The sequence below is a fragment of the Somniosus microcephalus genome, chromosome 11, assembly GCF_052327205.1.
Source record: "Somniosus microcephalus isolate GS21.2 chromosome 11, FLI_Smic_1.0, whole genome shotgun sequence".
In the NCBI taxonomy this organism is placed as follows: domain Eukaryota; kingdom Metazoa; phylum Chordata; class Chondrichthyes; order Squaliformes; family Somniosidae; genus Somniosus; species Somniosus microcephalus.
The window spans coordinates 192822004-192843681 of record NC_140997.1 but is presented as its reverse complement, the minus strand read 5'-3'; the positions used below and the strand labels follow the sequence as shown (position 1 = coordinate 192843681).

General features: G+C 40.9%; 1 protein-coding gene across 5 annotated transcripts in view; it reads left to right on the top strand.

Annotated features, from left to right (window-relative positions):
• Positions 1-21678, top strand: part of LOC147111074 (filamin-B-like) — a 185621-nt gene that overhangs the window by 98693 nt on the left and 65250 nt on the right. For all 5 annotated transcript variants that reach the window (XM_086001571.1, XM_086001570.1, XM_086001569.1 and 2 more), the window contains 18 exons: positions 448-595; positions 794-912; positions 2165-2242; positions 2824-2986; positions 3578-3775; positions 5909-6046; positions 7077-7209; positions 8120-8256; positions 10267-10460; positions 11727-11840; positions 12550-12693; positions 13309-13432; positions 15131-15291; positions 15374-15464; positions 17241-17410; positions 17541-17658; positions 19026-19288; positions 20744-21341. In XM_086001571.1, coding sequence (XP_085857697.1) covers positions 448-595; positions 794-912; positions 2165-2242; positions 2824-2986; positions 3578-3775; positions 5909-6046; positions 7077-7209; positions 8120-8256; positions 10267-10460; positions 11727-11840; positions 12550-12693; positions 13309-13432; positions 15131-15291; positions 15374-15464; positions 17241-17410; positions 17541-17658; positions 19026-19288; positions 20744-21341 — 3091 coding nt within the window. The remainder of the gene's footprint in view (positions 1-447; positions 596-793; positions 913-2164; positions 2243-2823; positions 2987-3577; positions 3776-5908; positions 6047-7076; positions 7210-8119; positions 8257-10266; positions 10461-11726; positions 11841-12549; positions 12694-13308; positions 13433-15130; positions 15292-15373; positions 15465-17240; positions 17411-17540; positions 17659-19025; positions 19289-20743; positions 21342-21678) is intronic.

The window sequence follows — 21678 nt, the reverse complement described above, 5'->3', positions numbered from 1 at the left end:
ATCTCAAATGATTGGATCATAAACTTTACTAATTGGCATTTTATGGTATTTGGTGATACAGCTGAAGGGTAATATGGGAGTGAAGTGTGCCATCAGCTTTATTAAATTGTAAGCATTAGAAATTGGGCTTTTTCCTACTCCTTCCCAGCACTTTACTTGATCACAGCAAACACTTTTCCTATGTAAAAGTTGCTAATATGGTTGTTAATTTGGTCATTTGATTTGTGGTGTAATTAGTTTGTAAATGGGGGCTGCAACTTCAGAGCAGGCAAATTGCCTTTATGAATGTTTTTTTTGATGCATATTGGAAATGTAATGAGTACTTTAAACTCCCTTTTAAGTAAATATTGTTCACCTTGGTTTGGAGCCTAGTCCAAAGGTTACAATAGAATTGTTATTTGATGAATTAAAAATCCTATTTTGAATTTAATGCATTCCCTGTTCCAGGTGATTGCTCCAGAGGAAATCATACACCAAAATGTAGATGAACAGTCAGTAATGACTTACTTGTCACAGTTCCCCAAGGCCAAACTTAAACCTGGAGCTCCCTTAAAACCCAAGTTGAACCCGAAGAAAGCGAGGGCTTATGGTCCAGGTATGTGTGTGTATATCTTGGAGTATAGACCAGCTGAAGTGTGTGCGTATCTCCAGTTTGAAGTGTGAAAGCCCCTTTTCAGTAATGCTTGGAAATTACCTGGATCAGTTCCCTGGCTTGAATTGCTTGCTAAAATATTTCACAATGCTGACCCTTTTTTATATTTTATTTTAAACAAAACTCTTAACTATTTTGTAGGAATTGAGCCTGTGGGTAATGTTGTGATGCGTCCTGCTATGTTCACTGTTGAAACAATCAGTGCTGGCCAAGGTGAAGTGATGGTCTTTGTAGATGATCCAGAAGGTCAGCGAGAAGAGGTAATTTTTTAATTTGACTTTTATAAATACATTTTCATTCTAAATATCAAATCGGGGGGAGGGGGGAGGAGAAGTAAAATTGCATTGTGAAAGATTTATTTAAAATTATTAGGGAGTTAATTGTTGAAAACTGAAATTTTATTTGTAAACCAAAAATGACGCTCTGATATTCGGCATATCTCAGCCCAACAGCTTGAACTGTCCAACATTCCCATGTTATCTTTGGGCCCTTAGATTTAAAATTGAATACAGTAATGGGCTAATCAGCCAGTGTATCATTTCTGGATTATGAATACAAATAATAGTTTGTTTCCAAAGATATAGGAAAAGATTTGTACGGTCCATAAATTAAACTTGTCATCAAGCTCAGTCTGAACCACCTAAGTTGAGAAGGTAGTGGTCAAAGCCAAGTTAAAGGGGGTAATTGCATAACTGAAACTATTTTTGTTTGAGGGCCCTTGATTTCCCCCCCCCCCCACCCTCCAAACCCTGCAAGATAATTGAAAAATAAAATTCCCAGATAATAATGTGTATACTTAGTTATATATTTTAGCCCCTATAATTGAATGTGAACTCATATTTGCTCTTCACTCTCATTTAATGTAATATGGTGTCTGCAGGCAAGTAGCAACAAGACTGCCAGATTTGGCACGTCTATCACTGAAATACAGATTTGATGAACAGTTGCTGAAATTTTTTTCATTGGTACTGTTTGTAATTTATTTAAAAATCAATGTCAATAGGGACAGTCCTACACTTCCAAAATTAAACCAATCCCTTGAGACTAGTCTCTTCAGAAGTACTAATATTTTAGTTGAGATTGAATGCATGTACAGAGTAGTAGCAACAATTTGCATCATATTCTAGCATAATGCAAGGCTATTATAATAACTCAGTAGTAGCACTTTCACCCCGTGTCTCAAGTTCATAGGTTCAAGCCCTATTCTCGGCATGAGCATGTAATCTGGGCTGACACTTCAGTGCAGTACTGAGGAAGTGCTCCATCAAGAGGTGCCTTCTTTCAGATAAGATTTTAAACCAAGGCCTTGTCTTCCCCCTCAGGTGGATGTAAAAGCTGCCATTGCACTATTCAAAGCGTGGGGGATGGATATATACATACACATATATGTTGGTTTGTTCCTTCCTATCCCTCCCACACTTGTGGGTCTGAAATGTATTCCTGTGAAAAAGATCAGTGGTAATATTTTAATAAAGACATTGCAGAGGTTCTAATGTTCTTAATTCCTGCCAGGCAAAGGTGACCAACAACAATGACAAGAACAAGACTTACTCTGTGGTTTATGTGGCAAAGGTTGCAGGGTGTCATAAGGTGCGTGCACAAAGCATGGATTTTACTTTCACATCACCAAAAGCCTTTGTTCTTGGTCTCGTTTGGAATGTTATCTGCACCATCCTTGTTCTGTGGTATTGGGCCATTCTGTTTGCACTCTGAATCCCATTCTGAAATCAATAACCAGGTTGCTGTTGCCCTGTATAACCTATTCTTCTATCTTCCCCCCCCCCCCCCCCCCCCCCCCCCCTTTTCTGAAGTGCTAGAGCACTTCCTTGATGTTCTCCTGAAAGAAACATGGTTGTGATTATGTACTAATGGTGCAGGAAGCTGAAACCTCAGTGCTGTCTGGCACAGCAACACCTTTTATACCATATAATCTTCAGACATGTCCAAATTTATAGTGGTAGTCTGTAATTTTAAGGGGGTGGTTATATAAATGTACACTAACTAACTGGTGCTTTAAAGAAGTTATTTGTTACAAACAAAATTGAAATGTTAAATTTGCTAGTTCAAGTCCTTGTATTAGACCCACTGGAAACTTGTTTTTATAATGTCTGGCATGGTACCTGGATAATGCAGATGTAATCAAACTATATGCTGAAATTGTCTCTCTCCAGATTACAGTTTTATTTGCTGGACAGCACATATCCAAGAGTCCTTTTGAAGTCAACATTGACAAGGCTCAAGGTGATGCCAGTAAAGTGACTGCACGAGGACCCGGCTTGGATTCTACAGGAAATATTGCCAATAAGCCAACCTACTTCGACATTTATACAGCAGGTATACTTGAGGTCTGGGAGGGGAGGAAAGAAAAAGTAAGAGTCTCCTCTTTTAAATTGCTCTTCAAGCTGCTGCTGCTGTTTGTTGTCTGAAAAATCCCACTTTACACAAAATCCCATTTTACAATGAAGAATGTGGAGTAATCACCTGCATATGGAAGACTAAATTCTTTGAATTAATATGGCCCATGCTGGAGATTTTAGATGTATTCCAGCTGCCTATTGAATATAGATCATAGCTTAAAAAAATAACCTGAATGTTAATGTGAAGCATCCTTAAAAAATTTCTATGGGAACATTGCTCTTCAGAGAGGGTTGGCTAGCACTACAAGTTTTGGGGCAAACCAGTATTTGCAATGGCTGCATTACATTTTGAGTTGCAGTCAGTCTTTGGCAAGGATTTTTGCTTGCTGCAACTAAGGTTTCAGCAGCTACATGCTAAAATACAGCTTCAGCTGTTTAATCTGAATGCCTGCGTGAGGTTTTTGAAAGTAGCAGCTAGTGGAACTTTGAAAGTGTCAAGTTGTGCTGATCTACAGACTGAAAGTTCACAAAGTATAAATAACATGACCTGTGCCTTTTTTTTAAAAAGGTGCTGGGGTAGGTAATGTTGCAGTGGTGATCGTGGATCCTCAGGGTAACAACAACACTGAATTAATGATTGAAGATAAGGGGAACAATAACTATCGGTGCAGCTACAGACCTGTGCAAGCAGGACACCACACAATCCGAATTTCATTTGCTGACTCGCCAATACCCAAGAGCCTGTATTCTGTCAATGTAGGTGAAGGTAGGTAACGTACGTCTGATTGTTTTTACTATAAATGTCTTTTGGCCAGCTAAACTGAGTTGGAGACACACTTCTGGGGAGGGACGGAGAGTTTTAACCTTTTTTTGGTTGGGGGCATGTGGGTAGTTAGTGTTAAAAATCTGAATCCCGACCTGAACCTGCTCCCTTCTGGTTTTAAGAGGTGGGACGGGGGGGGGGCAGCCAATCTGCTGCCAGGAGGCAGGTTGTTTATTTAGATATAATGAGGCTGAAAGCTTCTGCTTTAACCTCCATTTTGTATTAAACTTTTTAGCTGGTTGGATTTCCCAGGCCCTGTGAAGCCTGCCACTAATGAAAGGTGAGGACTGCTGGACCCAGGGTTCCTGCCTAACCCACACCCTGTGATCAGACCCCCCCCCCCCCCCAAAAAAAAAAAATAACCCACATTAGGCCTTCAATCTCCCTCCACCCAGCCCCATGTCCTCTTTGGGATTCCCCCACGCTCCTCTGGCCATCCCCAGCCTGCGATGGACTTGCCAACTGCACCCCCACACTCCTCTGACCCCTCCCTGGCCTGCAATAGATTTGCTGAACCCCCCCCCCCCCCCCCCCGGTGCTCCTCTGTCCGCTCCCCAGCCCCCACACTATCTCTCCCTCCTCGGTGCAGCCTAGTGCTGTAGGCCTACCCATCCGGAGCCAGCCTGCGCCTCAATCTGGCTGGCTGCGGGTGGAAAACTGGCTTCCCATGCAAATCGGGCCCTGCTGTTTAAATTCGGCAGGGTCTGTGGGAAACCTGTTCTCCTGGGTTTCCTGACTGCTTCAGAGCCCCTCCAACCTGCCTCCCCCTATTAAAATTCAGCCCTTCCTGATTTTTAAATTCATGGCTTTAAAACCTGTATGCTCAAGATTGTAAGCTTCCTTTAGAAGAAAGAGAATGAAGTTATCTTGCCTTCAATGATGAGCTTGAAGTCCTACTGCAGCCAACAAGTGTTGTACCCCATAGATTTAGTAGAGTATTGTAGTGTATGTAACCGTCCACCTTTTAAGAGAACTATTTTAGGTGTGGCACTACTTTATCTTGGCTGCTGTATACTGTAATACCGACAGTGACCACACCGGTATATAAGTGCTGTGTCAGGATTTATTGGGCAGATTCGCCCTGACCTTCGAATAGTAAAGTCCTGTTAAAGTTACTCTTGTAGTCTGTGTATTAATTCGCCATAATACCTACAGACTTTACAAGTATGAAGAATAACAGACTTGTAGTTTAGAGAATTTTTATAGTTGGTAAACAATATCTTGAATTCAATCCAATGTATATCCATTTCCAGAAGTTTGATCTGTTTATCCAGGTCCACAAGTCAAAACAATTGAGTTTTTTTTTAGTTCATTCACCTCTGTACCTACTCAAATGGTTTTTAATGCACAGTTCCTTTTGCCTAAAAATCTTAAATTTGAGGCTAAGTTTTGTTTCTGAACCACTGTTTATTTTTGAATTCTTTTGAAGTAGTAACATTGACTGGGTGGCTAGTGAGAAACTGTTTGCGGTTTCATTTTCACTTGTGCATTTTATTGCTACGAAGGGAAAGTCTAGTTTTTATTTGTTTTAATCTGGAATGTATGCAAACAATTACTAAACATATGATCAGGAAAAACAGTTATGGTTAAATTTCACCGGCTAATTTGGTAATGCACAGTAAAATTTCCAATATAAATTGTTTGAAATTTGAAGGTTTGGTTTCCAGGTTTCATTCATTGTCGTACCAAAGGTATTGACCAATTCCATGTTTGTAATGGATCCAAGCTTTTTCCTAGGGGAAAAAACATTTGGCTAGAATGACAGTTAATGGTGTTTTGGCATCCCTATAATGCTAACTTGATTGGAAATTTGTTTGAGTTGGTAGACACCTTTGTATTTGTAGTGACATGTAGATGAGGCTTTTTGGGTTTTATTTTTAACCCTTGACTGTCGAGCATCATGTTGACTTTATTAGCTTTACTAAACGTGCTGTGCCCAATCTTGAGCAAAGACACGGGTGCCATTTATCTCCATTGACAGTGTTCACTAGTCTCCTCCCTCCTTGTTCCACACCTACCCCCAGAAAAAAAAACTTTGGTCACCAGACTACATATGAATTTCAACTTCTGTTCCAGCTTGTAACCCCAGTGCTTGTCGTGCTACTGGACGAGGCCTACAACCTAAAGGACTGAGAATTCGTCAAGTTGCTGGCTTCAAAGTTGATACTAAAGGGGCTGGAAGTGGTGACCTGAAAGTGTTGGTGAAGGGACCAAGTAAGTTTTGACTAAAGGGTTTTTGTATTCAGGCTTTACTAGAATAGGTAAGTGACTCAATTAACTAATTTTCCTCATCCCTCTCCAAAACGCAAACTGGGCAAACATTACCTGTTGGCAGAATTCACTAGCATTCCATTAATTAAGTTTAAGATTCAGGTTTAATCTCAGTCTAGGCTTCTTGCTACTTGCCACTTTTTTTTAATATAAATTTGGAATAGCACTTGAGTTTAAGGGTCACTGTTCTACACCAAGTCTACATGATGATTCTGCCATATTCTCCAGACTGTTAAAGGGGGATTTTGCAGTATTGTACAGTATTTGATCAAGTGCTGTATCCAAATTCTGCCAGTTAAAGGCAAAAAGAAGCTCCATGTGGTCAAGACTGGTATTCAAAGGCTATTGCCAAGATTCTAAAGTTAAGCTTTTTTAAAGAAATTCCTTGTATTTGGATTTTGTTGCATTTTTAGCATTTTTGAATGTGCTGTCAAATGGACCCTAATGAAATACTTTGCTAAATCTAAAAATTGCAACGTCATAGATGTTCTGTAAATGTACTGAAAGAGGATGTTTATTCATAAGCAAACATTTTGATTTGGTTTTATTTGCCAAATCCATTCATGATGTTTGTGGTCTTGCTTTCTGGAAAGTGGGTTAAGTGTACATGCCCTTTTAAAGAACATTTGGGCATCAAGTGAAATGTGCTATTCTTTATCAATAAAATAGCAGGTTGCTGGTTTTTTTATTGAATATTGTGAATTGTGCTGCCAGGCAACCATATAGTTAAATGTAGGGCTGGAAAACAAAACATTACCAATCTTTATTGTTGAATGATGTAATTCATGAAGTGATCTTTTAATATTCCCATGTGGACATAGAATAAGAGAAATAACCAAGGAAAATATACAGGCAAGGTTGTTTTTCTTTGTGGCCATCTGGTAAGAGGGCCTTGAAACAAGAAATGATATTGGTTAGGCCAAACTAATGTATTTTTATAGTCTGAACTTCTGTTGATCTGTCTCCTTGACAGAAGGCTTGGAGCAGCCAGCGAAACAAAGGGACCTTCTGGATGGCGGGGATGCCTTTCCTTATGAGTACTATCCTGTCACACCTGGGAAACACATTGTTACCATCACATGGGGTGGCCATAACATTCCCAGGAGGTGAGTGCAGAAAGCCTATGTTTTGATGGATGGTTTCCACAGACTTTAAAACTGAGACCAATATGTTAAGAGAATAACTAAGCTGCTAGTTTTATTTCTAGTTCAAAAAGGATTGAGTTTCTTCAGAAGTAACTCCACCAAATTGGGATTACATTCAGAGCTGTGCCATTATAGTTTGAAATACTGTTCTCGTGTCTAGTGGGTCTAGCGAGTGCAGTCTGCTACTGGATCATTCTTTCCACCCTCCATTTTACAGTCTCCATTTCTTGATTAGCACAAAACATTTAAGAGCAAACTTCCAAAAGCTCCAAGGGCTTGAAACAAAGCAAATTGCCTCTTCACACCCATTCACCCACCTGCCATTTGTAACTTTGTACATATCCTTACAGCTTAAACTAATTATGTATTCTATTGAACATATTTCACCTGGATCTTTCCCTTCCCTCTGCCCTAAATTAAATGAAAGCTGCAGCATATTCTTAAATAACTTCTCCTTGGTGGGTAACAGATGTACTGTTTGCAACAAAAAAATGCTGACTGTTCCTGATTCATTCTTAAATGATTGTATCTGACTTTTTGAAGAACTGACTTTTTCCAGTTAGTGTAACAGAAGCAAAGTGTGAACAGCTGTAGAAATATTAAAACTTCAGCCACTGTTGCTGGTTAAATGTAAAACAATTTCTATGAAACATTTGTAGTTTTTCAATTCCCTGCTGCGTTGGATGATGTGTCCACAGGAACTACATATTAAACCTTGGCATTACAAGAATTCTTAACTTTGTGTAGTGTTAAATGTCGCACAAGAAAATGCAAATCTAGACCCTTCGGCTTGCAGACTTAGTCCAAATGACTAGAATTTTGTAATGGTTACTTCAGCTTCAACAGACTGAAACTTGTTCTCTTCCATTAGTCCTTTTGAAATTCAGATTGGACCTGAAGCAGGTCCTCAAAAAATCCGAGCCTGGGGACCAGGCCTTGATGGAGGGCTTGTTGGCAAGTCTGCAGACTTTGTAGTAGAAACCATTGGAACAGATGTTGGTGTATTAGGTAAGGTTTTGTTTTGCAAAATTGTTCTACATTAAACATTGCAACAACCATTGATTATGTTGGACACTGCAGTGGTGTCCCTGTTGTTGAGTTTCTGGGTCGGTGTGCCAATTAACCCTTTCACTCAAGTTCTGAAAGATTCGACTTAACCTGTGTTGGTGACAGTAATTCTATTTTTTATTCGGTGAAAATGAGACTTGATACATTACAGCATCAGAGCAGTAGTTAAACAAGGCACAATCAAGGTTTATATGACCGGTTTGGCCCTAGGTAGAAGACGGGATCTCCACAGGCCAACCCCTGTCGGCCCTGGCTTACTCGTCCGCCTGGTGTGAACACCACCACCCCCCCCCCCCCCCCCCCCCCTTATCGGACCTGGCCTCTAGGCTTGCTCATCCGCCTGGTGTGAACAACAGCCACCCCCCCCCCCCCCTCCTGTTAGACCTGGCCTCTAGGCTTGCTCGTTCGTCCAGTGGGTCCTCAGCCAACCAGAAACCCCCCTCGCTCGTCTGGTGGATGTTCCCAAGCTTCTTGCTGAATACCCCTACAACCTAAGTGTTCGAGAGACCCCCTTATACTTCCAGCAAAGCCTAGCCTATGGGGACCAATTATTGACTTGCACCTGAAACTCCCCCTGTCCAATTACAGGGATGCCACAAACCTAATGATCCCACCTGCCTGTGTGTCTGGTCCTCATCTCCAGACACCCTGACATCATCTGTTTTTGACCAAGACTCATATGAGGTAGTTATGGCAACACAAATGGAACATGGGTATAGATATGCTGTTTGCCTTGCCATTTGCCTATGTTTTTAATTCCCTGCAGGTAACAGTCCACACAGTGGCAGCCACATATGACCTTAGTTTGTCTGTGGAACACAACTAACATCTGTTTTTCACTTAAAATTTTAGTCAAGGGAGGCACAACGCCTACATTCAAAATCTAACCGTTTCTACCCAGGGCACATTACAACAGGGTTTACAAGTAGATTATAAGTGCAGCAATAATGTAATGAAATCTTTAAAGTACAATTAATAATAGAATCAATTGTTTTAGTTCCGGTTAGTTGGTGGGGAGACTCAAAAGAAGATTTCCCCCCCTCTTACACTGTGCTGGGGAGTTGATGGGCAGGAGGAGTTTTGCATTAACCTGCTCCAGAAACTCCCCTACATAATCATGTTGCTTTGTGCCAGATGTTGCATCTTTTACCACAAACTTTGTTTTGGCAAATAGATTTGCCACATCAAATTGGCTTTACAAGGCAGCCCAACATTGTGCTGTGATGATACAACTTCAATTAAAGTGAAAGTGACATTTATTTGGCTTTGGCTTGTTAAAACTGGAATATCAAAGTTGAATGAAATGGAAAAATAAAACCTTGCTTCAGTGAGCCAGTTACCAAAATGATAAGCTCATCCTATTGCAGGTGGGCCAAATGTGTTTTTCTTTGCAAATTTTAATGATCTGTGCAATATACAAGAAAACATTAGGAGCAGGAGTAGACCATTCAGCCCCTCGAGCCTGCTCCGCCATTCAGTAAGATCATGGCTGATCTTCAACCTCAACTCCACTTTACAGCCCGATCCCCATATCCCTTGATTTCACCCAGGGTCCAAAAATTTTATCTCCACCTTGAATATACTCAATGACTCAACATCCACAGCCCTTTGGGGTAGAGAATTCCAAAGATTCACAACCCTGAGTGAAGAAATTCCTCCTCCTCTCAGTCTTAAATGGCCTACCACTTTTATCCTGAGACTATGCTCCCTAGTTCTAGACTCTCCAGCCAGGGGAAACAACCTCTCGGCATCTACCCTGTCCACCCCCCCCCCCCCCCCCCCCCTCAGAATCCTATGTTTCAATGAGATCACATCTAACTCTTCTAAACTCTCATTTTCTCCTTGGATAATCCAAAATATGCAACAAGTAACACTGGTTCATAAGATTATTTGTTTTATTGAATTTCCAATCTGCGAAGGTTGGAAGATTAACATAAATGTCTTTCTTAGGTTTTGCAGTAGAGGGCCCCTCTCAAGCTAAGATTGAATGTGATGACCAGAGTGATGGCTCCTGTAATGTACGCTACTGGCCTACGGAACCTGGTGAATATGCCGTACATGTTTTGTGTGACGATGAGGACATCGTGGATAGTCCTTTTATGGCCACCATCCAGCCTGCATCAAGTTCCTTTCATCCCGATAAGGCAAGAGTAATGAATACTAAATGCATCATGAATTTCAAAATATTGCTGATCTGTTTTAGTTCACAAATATTAATGAGGTTCTTGAGACACCTTGTTTCCTGACCTGACCCCCCCCCCCCACCCCCCCCAAACACCTCCTTGCCTATCTCTTGAATGATGTGCCCAAGCAGGAAGGGACAGTTATCCTGTGTCCAGACCACTGGTCAAAATGTGAGCATTCTTCGATGGTTTCGGGTAGCTAGTCTGGGTCACAGCCTGACTACTGTCTGATGAAAGGAGAATTTTGGTGACTGGAGTGGGGGGTTGATGCTGCAGGAAGGTAGGACATGGAAGTTGTGCCCCACCGCGCGCACTGATGCACCCTCTGGAATCCACTTCTACCAGGAGGAGGAGATACTGAAAGCTTCTTTTGTAGTTGATCCAGATTTTAGATGCTGGAGATAAATAGATTGTTAAACAAATACCATAATGGGTAAAACCAAGTACCATTCTTTTTTATAAAAATGGGATGTTTTCTTTCTAAGTAGATAAACCAAGGTGCTTGTAAGATTCCAAAGTAGACTGAACCAATGTGACATGTAGCAGATATATTTTATTAATGGATTTAAAAGAACACACAGCAGTCCAGAGTTAACGAGCTGATTCACTAGCAAAACACAATTCTTGTGCTCAAGAATGGCCTAGTACTTCAAGTTACAGCGATGTTAATACAACAGACACGATATTGCCTGCTTCCACTGGGAGGAATGTTGACTTCAGGACTCTGTTTTCTCTACCTTTCCACGTGGAACTTCTTGTACTGTTTTATATCTTGTCTTATCCTATTTTTAGTCTAGCTATTGTGGGAGATTGATGACTTGCTATATCTCATCAAGGACTTCCTCAACTTGTTGTTCGCAGCCCATTTGTCTGGCTCTTGTGGGAGATCCAATACGTAAAATATTTAAAGAAGCATGTATCTGTTTTCGAAGCTATATCTTACAATGTTTAAGGTGCATACTGCCATACACCAAGATCAAAAAGTTAGAAAGCAAAGTCACTGAAGTGGTTGGGTGTTTACAAGCTTAAAGATCACAGGAAACCATAAGACCCAAGTTGACATTCTTGCATAAATTAATGATTAATCCTGAAAAAGATTTAATTAGATTGTGGGTATTTTGAACAGCAGCTGTGAGCCTACAAAGTTGTGAAACGATGGTAGGAATACTGGAGTGGTCTAGTGAACGATGAGTCATTTTTATTACAAGTTTTTTTTTCTCCTCTCAGATTAAAGCCTATGGTCCTGGCTTGGAGAAAACTGGCTGCATTGTTCATCAACCAGCTGAATTCACAGTTGATACTAAGGATGCTGGGAAGGCACCATTGAAAATATATGCACAAGTAAGAGGAACCAATTCTGCAAGTTTTCACTATTTTGAAGATGTTGGAATTGGCTCCACCACTCAACTATTCTTCTAGAAGTAGTCTAATGCATGAACGTCACAATAATACAAATGCAGGTTGGAAAAATGCTGGCCATTGAGAATTGGCAGGGGGCAGTAGTGAGAAGTTATTGCGATAATCAGTGTTGTGAATAACCCTTGGGTTATGGCGCTGTGTTGGCACCAGAATAGAAATGGGCCCCAGACTGTAGTTTAGGGGCTGCAGTAGTAGTGTAAATTAATAACACCTGTGTTCATCTGTACACTCCAGTAACTTGATTTCAGAATTTCATTTATGGAAAATCCTTTCAGATGGATTATAATTGGAAATTCTGTTTGTAAAGTTGAAGAAAAATCTTGATCCCCTGATCTCCATGAATGTTGCCTCTTTGAGAACTAGGAGTCCCATTTTTGGTTTAGACAACAGTTTTATATTTATATTTGCAATATTGTCAGCAATTCATATAGCTGTGGTCAAGAAAGTTGCAGGAGGAAACTTCATCACATGAAGGTGAAATTGTTGAGAACTCTCATTAATGGAAATGACCAATCCTGCATTAAAAGCAAGCCAGACAAAGATGCTATCACCACTGGATTTTTGACATTGAACAAGCAGGTCTTTATTATGGAGAAGCTTTTCCATTTGTGACTTTGTATCTGCACTCTAGGATTCAGAGGGTATTCCTATCCATGTTCAAGTAAAGAATAAAGGTGATGGAATAACAGCCTGTTCGTACACTCCTACCAAGCCAATCAAGCACACTGTTGCAGTTGCTTGGGGAGGAGTCAATGTCTCCAACAGCCCATTTAGAGTAAGTGATGAATTACCTTTCACTGTGCATGTCTCATTCCATTAGTCTTGCATGTAGTAGTGTTGATCTTGTTCACTGCTTGTTTTCTAATGTCTGACTGTGTTGCTTTGCAAAACCTAATCTGTTTATAACTTAAACATTTCCCATTCAGTAGCTACTTATAAGTAGTTATTTTTTCCCGGCTAGATCTTTCCCTCATGCAGATGTTGATGCTAAAACTTGCCAAGACTGCATGCCTCTCATTCTTTAACTTCTGTCAAATATGGCTTCAAGACATTAATATCCTGGTCATCTTATTGAATGACTCCATAAGTAAAATTCTGGGGGGGGGGGTGTTGTTAATAGAGCACCTGAAAGTTGTGGTGCATATCATTTCTTTGCACAAGCTGAACTCTGCTACTTGTGGGGGAATTCCAAATTAAATTTGAAATGAGGTTGGAAGCACATTCTTTACCAGAGATTTCTAGGAACTGGATTATGGCCCCTTTTGAGATTAGTTGTGACTTTTGTATAGTTCACTATCATGCACAAGCATATTTATCCACTGAGCTATGAAGCACAGGCATGTTTAAACTGACTGCTTAGTTTCTTTTTCTAAACTGACTTGTGTTTTAGATCAATATTGGTCAGGGGAGTCATCCACAAAAAGTGAAGGTGTTTGGTCCTGGTGTTGAAAGAACTGGTTTGAAAGCTAATGAGCCCACTCACTTGACTGTGGATTGCACAGAAGCTGGGGAAGGTAAGGAAAAGGTCCAGAAAATCAAATGTGCTTTTAATTTCTTCTTGTCCATGACCATTTCTGGAGTGTTGCTTTTCTAGTTATGGTCATACTCTAGGACTGACTAACTGTATTTCTTGCTCCTGCACTTGCTCTCCTCGGAACAGCCCAGGATAGTAGTGGTGACTTTTGGGGGGGGAAAAAAAATAATGCAGGATAGTTTTTTTTTGGCTGGTACAGACATGATGGGCCAAATGGCCGCCTCCTGTGCTGTAAACTTCTATGAACCTTTAGCTTTTTAAGATTTTATCATTTTGCTGAGCAGGATTATCATTGCAATTTAGCTGATCTTAAGAATAATTATTGGACAGGGGGATGAATTAATGATTTGGAAAGGAATTGCTTTATAAAATGAAGCTTGCTTTATCTAAAGGTATTCCCTCTAGTGCCAAGAATACCCAATCAACTTTCAGCATTGTGTACACCAGCACTTGAAGCTCAGAGTTTTACCCAATCTTAACTGAGCTATACAGACTAGGAAGATCCCAGGTTTCATCCCTAGTCTCTGCTGTTCTCAGCCAGGGCTGTAGGAAGCATTACAATTAGTTTCAATTTCCCCATGTTGAGGGGGGAAATCCGATCGGCTTCCTGCACCTAATTGTTATCCAGTGGTTTAGAAACATAGAAACATAGAAGATAGGAGCAGGAGCAGGCCATTTGGCCCTTCGAGCCTGCTCCGCCATTCAACGAGATCATGGCTGATCATCCAAACCCTAGCACCCGGTCCCTACACCGACAGCCATCCCACCCAAGCCCTATCCCAGTAACCCCACGTATTTAATCCCCCCTAACACTAAGGGCCAATTTTTTATCATGGCCAATCAATCTAACCCGCACATCTTTGGACTGTGGGAGGAAACCGGAGCACCCGGAGAAAACCCACGCAAACGCGGGGAGAATGTGCAAACTCCACACAGTCACCCGCGGCCGGATTTGAACCTGGGTCCCTGGCGCTGTGAGGCAACAGTGCTAACCACTATGCCTACGTGGCTGTCTACGTGGATCTCCTGTAGATGTCCGGTTTAAAGTTTGGAGTTCGGCTTGCTGCCAAGGTGATCAAATAGCTTGTTGACTAAAAATGGAAAATGCTGGTCATACTCAACAGGTCAGACAGCATCTGTGGAGAGAAACAGTTGATGTTCATCAGAACTGGAAAAAGTTTGAGATGTAACAAGTTTTAAGCATATGTAGGGAAATGGGGGAGGAGAGGAAAGAACAAAAGGGAAGGTCTGATTGGGTGGAGGGCAGGCGAGATTGCGACAAAAGGGATAATGACGCAAGGCTATAGGAGACAGTAATGGGACAAGTAAAGAAACAAAAGATGTGTCTAGAAGAGGTGGAAATGGGAATAGCGGTATCATAAATAGCTGCCATCTTTGGGGGGGGGGGGGTGGTGGAGGTTATGATCTGAAATTGTTGAACTCCATCTTGAGTCTGGAAGGCTGTAAAGTGCTTAATCGAAAGATGAGGTGCTGGTCCTTGAGCTTAGGTTGAGCTTCATTGGAACAGTGCAAGAGGCAGAGGCAAGAGGCAGAGGTCAGAGTGGGAATGGAGTGGAACCTGTCACTTTAATTCTCTGCTAGTCAGTTGGTCTAAAGGTTTAGAGATTAGCTTTTATCACTGGGAACAATCCTGACTTTTTCCTATTACTGTTTTCAGGTGATGTCAGTGTTGGCATAAAGTGTGATGCTCGCGTAATCAGCGACTCTGAGGAGGACATTGACTTTGACATAATTACTAATCCTAATGATACCTTCACGGTGAAATATACACCACCAGCAGCTGGACGTTATACCATCAAAGTGCTGTTTGCTGGTCAGGTTTGTATCCTGCGACTCAACTCTACAGCTTGGTTCTTCCAGCTTGTTGTGCAACCAGCTAAGCTTCCCTCCTTTTCAACAGGAAATTCCTATCGGCTCTTTCAGAGTTAAAGTGGATCCATCTCATGATGCCAGCAAAGTTAAAGCTGATGGCCCGGGATTACATAAAACGGGTAAGAGTCGCCATCCGTTCACTAATCCCATGATGGGATTCATGGGTCAGTTTCTCATTAAATTCACCTACAATCTAATCTGTGTTTTGCACCTTGCATTGTACTGCTGATGGCCAAATGATGCTAAAATGTAAGTTGGGTCACTTTTTCCTGGTACAGTATTAACAAGTGCTGCAATGTTCATGCAACTTGAACAGTATGCAGTGTTGGTGTCGAGTTGCATCAAGCTCTCAAACAGCTAAGTAAATGTACAGTACAATATTTTGGATTCAGACTGGGTACAGGAGGGTATTTTGTGCTTTCATTCACGGGACTCTTGCGAATCATTGCTTGGATCCAGTTATGTGTTTAAGATCAGCTGGGAAATGACTTAACCTGTGAATATTCTTTGCTTATGCAAGAAACCTTTAATCAGTTGCCTGGCCTGTGCTTGCTTAAGTATTTTTCTTGCCTCATTTATTGTCAATTACATCTCCCTACACTTTGTAGTCCTAGAAAAGAATTGACATCCACAGTATCTAATGCATGTTCACATGAGGAAACAATCAGGTCCACTAAGAACAAAAGATTCAGGTACCACTACAGAACCATTCTTGGTTCTACAGTCTTTTCTCAACTTCAACAATGACCATTAAGGAATATTGTACACACATTCAAAAGTTACTAGGTGTAGTTTTAAAAATTAGGCAACCAGATTTAAGTGCTTGGGACTAAGGGTGGTTCTGTGGTGTGAAGCAAAGTTGAGTATTGTGACTACCACAAATATGGTTCAGTATATATAAAATAATTATGGTAAGGCATTTTGATTGTGCAAAATGGGTAGCTCCATATGTCTTCGTGTTGTTGAGTAATGTAAATATGAATCTGAAAAATCTTGAACCCATGTGATTTCCTTATGTCTGAGTGCTGTTTCTCTTTCTCCTTCACCCCCCCCCCCCCCCCCCCCCCCCATTGTGATTTTCCTTTTTCTACCACTATATAGTTTTTGTGGCAAAAGACTGTCTCTGTTTTTGGTTTGCCTGGTACATTTTTGGAGAGTATAATCCTTTTATGTAATGCTTACTACTTGAACAAGCCTCAAAATTCATTCCAAGATCTCTGCAGGAAGCAACTGTGAATAATCAATGTACTTGCATCTAAGCAGATGTTTGTTAAATTGATATTTTAACTTTACCAAGCTGTATTTTATACTGTTCTTGATCCTAAGAAAATGGAGAGAACCTACATGCAATGCCCAAACTCAAAGTAACAGCCAATGGCAAATAACTTGTCCTTTTTTTAGTTGAAGCAGTTATCCAATAAAATGTTTGTTCCTCCTTTTTTCTCTTTTACAGGTAATTGTTAAAAATCTATTTGCAACATGCTCAAATGGCAAGCTATCTTGGATGGTTTTGGGCTGGGGGCAGTGCTGCCAACTCTTGCTGGCAAGGCTCACTTATTTCCATGTCCATATTCATTGGCAGTCTCTGGCTGTTCAAGGTCCTAGATTGAAGCACAAACCTTTAAAGTGAACAATCTGTGTGAGAGGCAGTATTGATCAGTGGTACAAAGAATGGTAACGTGCCCATTCAGTGGAATATTTTGAAGTTGTATTGGAGGCAGTTTGCTAGAGGATGGGGTATTTACACCACATCTCTTGTACCTCGAGAGTGCTTGGGCCCCCCCCCCCCCCCCCCCCCCCCCCAACCCAGCAGTTGTCCTCTGCCATAAGTGCATACCATTGCACAATTTAAGTTCAGTATCTGATGAGTAACATGTTCTTGTTTCAATGGGCAGGCGTAGAACTTGGGAAGCCAACCCATTTCACGGTGTTTACGAAGGGTGCTGGGAAGGCCCCACTTGATGCACGTTTTAGTGGGCCTGCAAAAGGAGATGCCGTCAGTGACTTTGAAATAATTGACAATTATGACTACTCTCGGACAGTCAAGTATACACCACTACAGCAGGTGGGTGCTGCCAATAACCTATTGTACTTTAGCATCATTTCTTGTTTCCATGTAAGAATTAATGAGCTGTCTATTTGGGGAGACCTGCTGTTCCAAGTGTTCTAATTAATGTGTGTGTGTTTGTTTGCAGGGTCACATGGGAATTGCTGTGACCTATGGTGGGGATCCAATTCCTAAGAGCCCCTTCAACATAGAAGTAGCATACCCACTTGACATGAACAAGATCATGGTGAACGGTCTTGAAAACAGTATGTACACCTTTCACTGGTTTGAAATGTTTCTAATGAAATGTATTTGCATTTGTAGTCCAGTTGGCGTTGATTTAAACTTGACTGGAACAGTAAGTTGCAGGTTCAGCATTCAGTGCTAAATGCTCCGTATGTATAATGTGTGGAATAAAATTGCACTTCTAGTCCAGGTGCTTACAGAATTAAATTCTGACCCCAGTAGATTTTTTGATGTGTGTAAATCTCTAGTTGTGTATATGTAATCATGGTTTTAAAAAGTCAATGCTGATTTAAAGACTTGCATATTTACCTACAATTTCTCTTGCACTCTCCCTCGCTGGCAGAAGATGGGCTAACATATCTAACCTGAGTTATCCAACATAAACTTGACCCCTATTAAAATTGCTTGCGATACCACTTGACACTTGCTAGGAATCTGACGCACAGATATATAATTAAAGCAAGATACTATAGTGCACAATAGACTATTACAACACACAGGTGACAGCATAATTCAACATTGTAATTGATTTCATAATTTGAAGTACCACTATGTATAATTAGTTTGTTTTTCCCCCTAGTCTTCAGTTTTTTTTCTCATCACCAGCTTCCTTAACTTTTTTTTTCTTATTTGAACTGCTTGGCATTGCTTTCTTCCTACCTTTTTAGTTCTGTAATATTGACACTTATCTACTGGTCCAGAATCTTTTCATTCTCTTACTTCTGTTAGTTTGAAATTAAAGCACACTGAAAAAGACACTGATTAAAACTTGAACCATAGTGTTAAATCAGAATCCCTTCCCTATAGATCACTTTTTTAAATTGACAGTATATAAAATCAGATTTTTTAAATTGACAGTACATCTTTCTCTTTGAGAACGTTTTGGTGGCCACATTTTGCATTTCTGCTAGTTCTTGGGCACAATTCTTAATTGTCTTGTCTGAATTCTGTTTAAAGGATAATTGTGCACTGCATGGAAGGTGCATTGACCTGATACATTTTCAGGATGTTAATGAGGCTGACCAAAGGTCAGCTGTTTTGTAATAATGCATTTTGCTTATCGATCAACAGTTCTTTCGCTAACCTAGTTTAATCCTACCTTATTTGGTTCACTTGGTTTTCCCTACAGAAACTAACATTGCCAATAATGTCAATTTAGAGATAAATGCAATATTAATTTTATCAATTGTATAGGGCAGAGGAGGCGGAAGAGAGATGACATCAATTGTGAGGGGGAAGATGAATATTTTTTTTTCCTCGTACTGAGGAGCTATGTTAGATGGTGGTGAGAAATCTAATGTATAAAAAGATAAATGTCCAAGACTGACATTTGTTCCTACCTGTCTGTTTGCATTACTATGAAAATAAATGTTATTTCCATTATTAGGAGTAGAAGTTGGGAAAGATCAGCAGTTCACCGTAAACACAAAGGGAGCTGGGGGTCAAGGTAAAGTGGATGTGAAGATCTCCAGCCCTTCACGGAAACCTGTGCCCTGTGTAGTGGAGCCAGTTACTAATAAGGATGCTTGTGTTGCCAAGTACATCCCAAAGGAAGAAGGACTGTACATGGTAGATGTGATGTATGACGGAAATCCAGTTGTAGGCAGCCCATTCACACTGGAAGCTGCACTGCCTCCAGATCCTTCCAAGGTTAACATTTTTTGTAAACACTTCTAGATTTATTTTTGCCTTGGTGCCTTGTACCGTTACACTTCTAGTTTCCTTGGTATAGAAATCAAAGCTTAGAAACCTGAGGAAGGCTCAAGAACTTCCTCATTTTTGCACAGCACTGGAAATAGAAAATGGTAATTCAATGCAATTAATAATAGTTTATTTTTAGCCTTCACTGAGTTCCAATAAAAACTTGCATGAAACCAATAAATGCTCTCATTTTTGGGGAATATAGAAGATAAATGTCAGTTTGTGATGGAGCTAGCCTGGTACAAAAGAACACTAGTTATTTTAGTTACTAAACACCCCTGTGCTCAGACTTGCATTGACTCCTGGTTAAGCAACATCTCTTAAAATTCTCATCCTTGTTTTTAAATTTCTCCATAGCCTCTCCCCTCCCTATCTCTAATTTCCTCAAGCCCTACAACCACCACCCCCCCCCCCCCCCTTTCCGAGATTGCTGTGCTTTGCCAATTCTGACCTCTTGAGCATCCCCACCATTGGTGCCTGTGCCTTCAGCTGCCTAGGCTCTAGAATTCCCTCCCTAAACTCCTCTACCTCTCTTCCAAGACACTTTTGCCCTAATCTCATGTGGCTCGGTGCCAAATTTTGTTTGATAATGCTCCAGTGAAGCACCTTGGGACGTTTTACTACATTAAAGGCACTATAAATACTTGTTAAGTTTACTTTTGCTAAGTAAATAGAATAGAAACTATTAACCAGAACCAGGGGTCACAGTCTAAGGATAAGGGGTAAGCCATTTAGGACAGATGAGGAATTTCTTCACCGAGTGGTGAACCTGTGGCATTCTCTACCAAAGAAGGCAGTAGAGGCCAATTCATTAAATATATTCAAGGAGTTGGATATATTTCTTAAGGCTAAAGGGGTATGGGGAGAAAGCAGGGAGAGGGTACTGAATTTGGATGATTAGCCATGATCTCATTGAATGGCGGAGCAGGCTTGAGGGGCCGAATGGCCTACTCCTGCTCCTATCTTCTATGTTTCTATCAAGATTTGAGCCTTCTATTGGGATAAAGGAAATCTTATTTGAAGTGTCTGCATCCAGATTTCTTCTGACTTCTGCAGGAGAGTTAAACAGCAGCTGTGTTCTTCCAGTACCTTGTTTCTGTGGAAGGTTTTCATCTGAACCTTGAGTGTTTATTCACAGTGCAGGTATTGTAACAAAGGCTGATCCTGACCACACATGTATAGGGTCACTGGAGAGTGATTTAAATTTTTTAAATCAATCCCTTGGTCTGATGTTGTCCCAGCTTAGTTCTTCCTCAGTCTGCTAAATCAGCCAGTTTAAGACTCTCTGGGTTTGTTTAACACCACGAGATACCCTTTGTTAACAGGGTGACTTGTCTTAAATTGTTGAGTATTATAGCTTGTTGGCCATGAACAATTATATTCCATTAATTTTTTTATTTGCAGGTGAAAGCATATGGGCCAGGCCTCTCAAGTGGTCTTGTGGGCAAATCTGCTGAATTCACCATCGACACCAAAGGAGCTGGCACTGGTGGGCTGGGTCTCACTGTGGAAGGCCCATGTGAAGCCAAGATTGAGTGCTCAGATAATGGGGATGGCACCTGTTCAGTCTCTTACTTACCAAATGAGCCTGGTGAATATCTTGTCAATATTTTGTTTGAAGAAGTTCACATTCCAGGTTCTCCATTCAAGGCAGACATCAAATTGCCCTTTGATCCTTCCAAAGTTATTGCCGCTGGTCCTGGCTTGGAACGTGGCAAAGTTGGAGAAGCTGGACTATTTACTGTTGACTGTTCAAAAGCTGGTCCTGGTGAATTGACCATAGAACCGGTATCTGATACAGGTGTTCAGGCCGAAGCCCATATTCAGGATAATGGTGATGGCACTCACACAGTTAGCTACATTCCACTTCAGCATGGTCCACACACAATTGCACTGAAATATGGAGGGCAGTCTGTGCCCAAGTTCCCAGCACGGTTGCAGGTGGACCCAGCAGTTGATACTAGTGGTGTTAAAGTATACGGACCTGGAATCGAAGGACATGGTGAGTGCTTTTTCCGCCATTGGCTGTTATGTGGTCTTGTAGCAAATGGTTTTTCTACTTTGATGTTTCCCACTGCGCCCCTCCCCCCACCCAGTGTGTATACACAATCTTCTTAGTTAGTTTGTGATCTAAAAGTTTTTAAAACTATATTTCCTTTCTGTCCCCAATTTGTTTCTCTCCCTCGAATGGCACCTTGTATTGAAATATAGTTCCATCTGGAACCTTGCCTAAGTGGCTATTCATGTGAACCTAGATAATGAACATTTGTAGGCTTTGACCATGGGTGGGACATTGGAAAAAGGACTGTGCTAGAAAATGCACCCATGTGAACATTTGA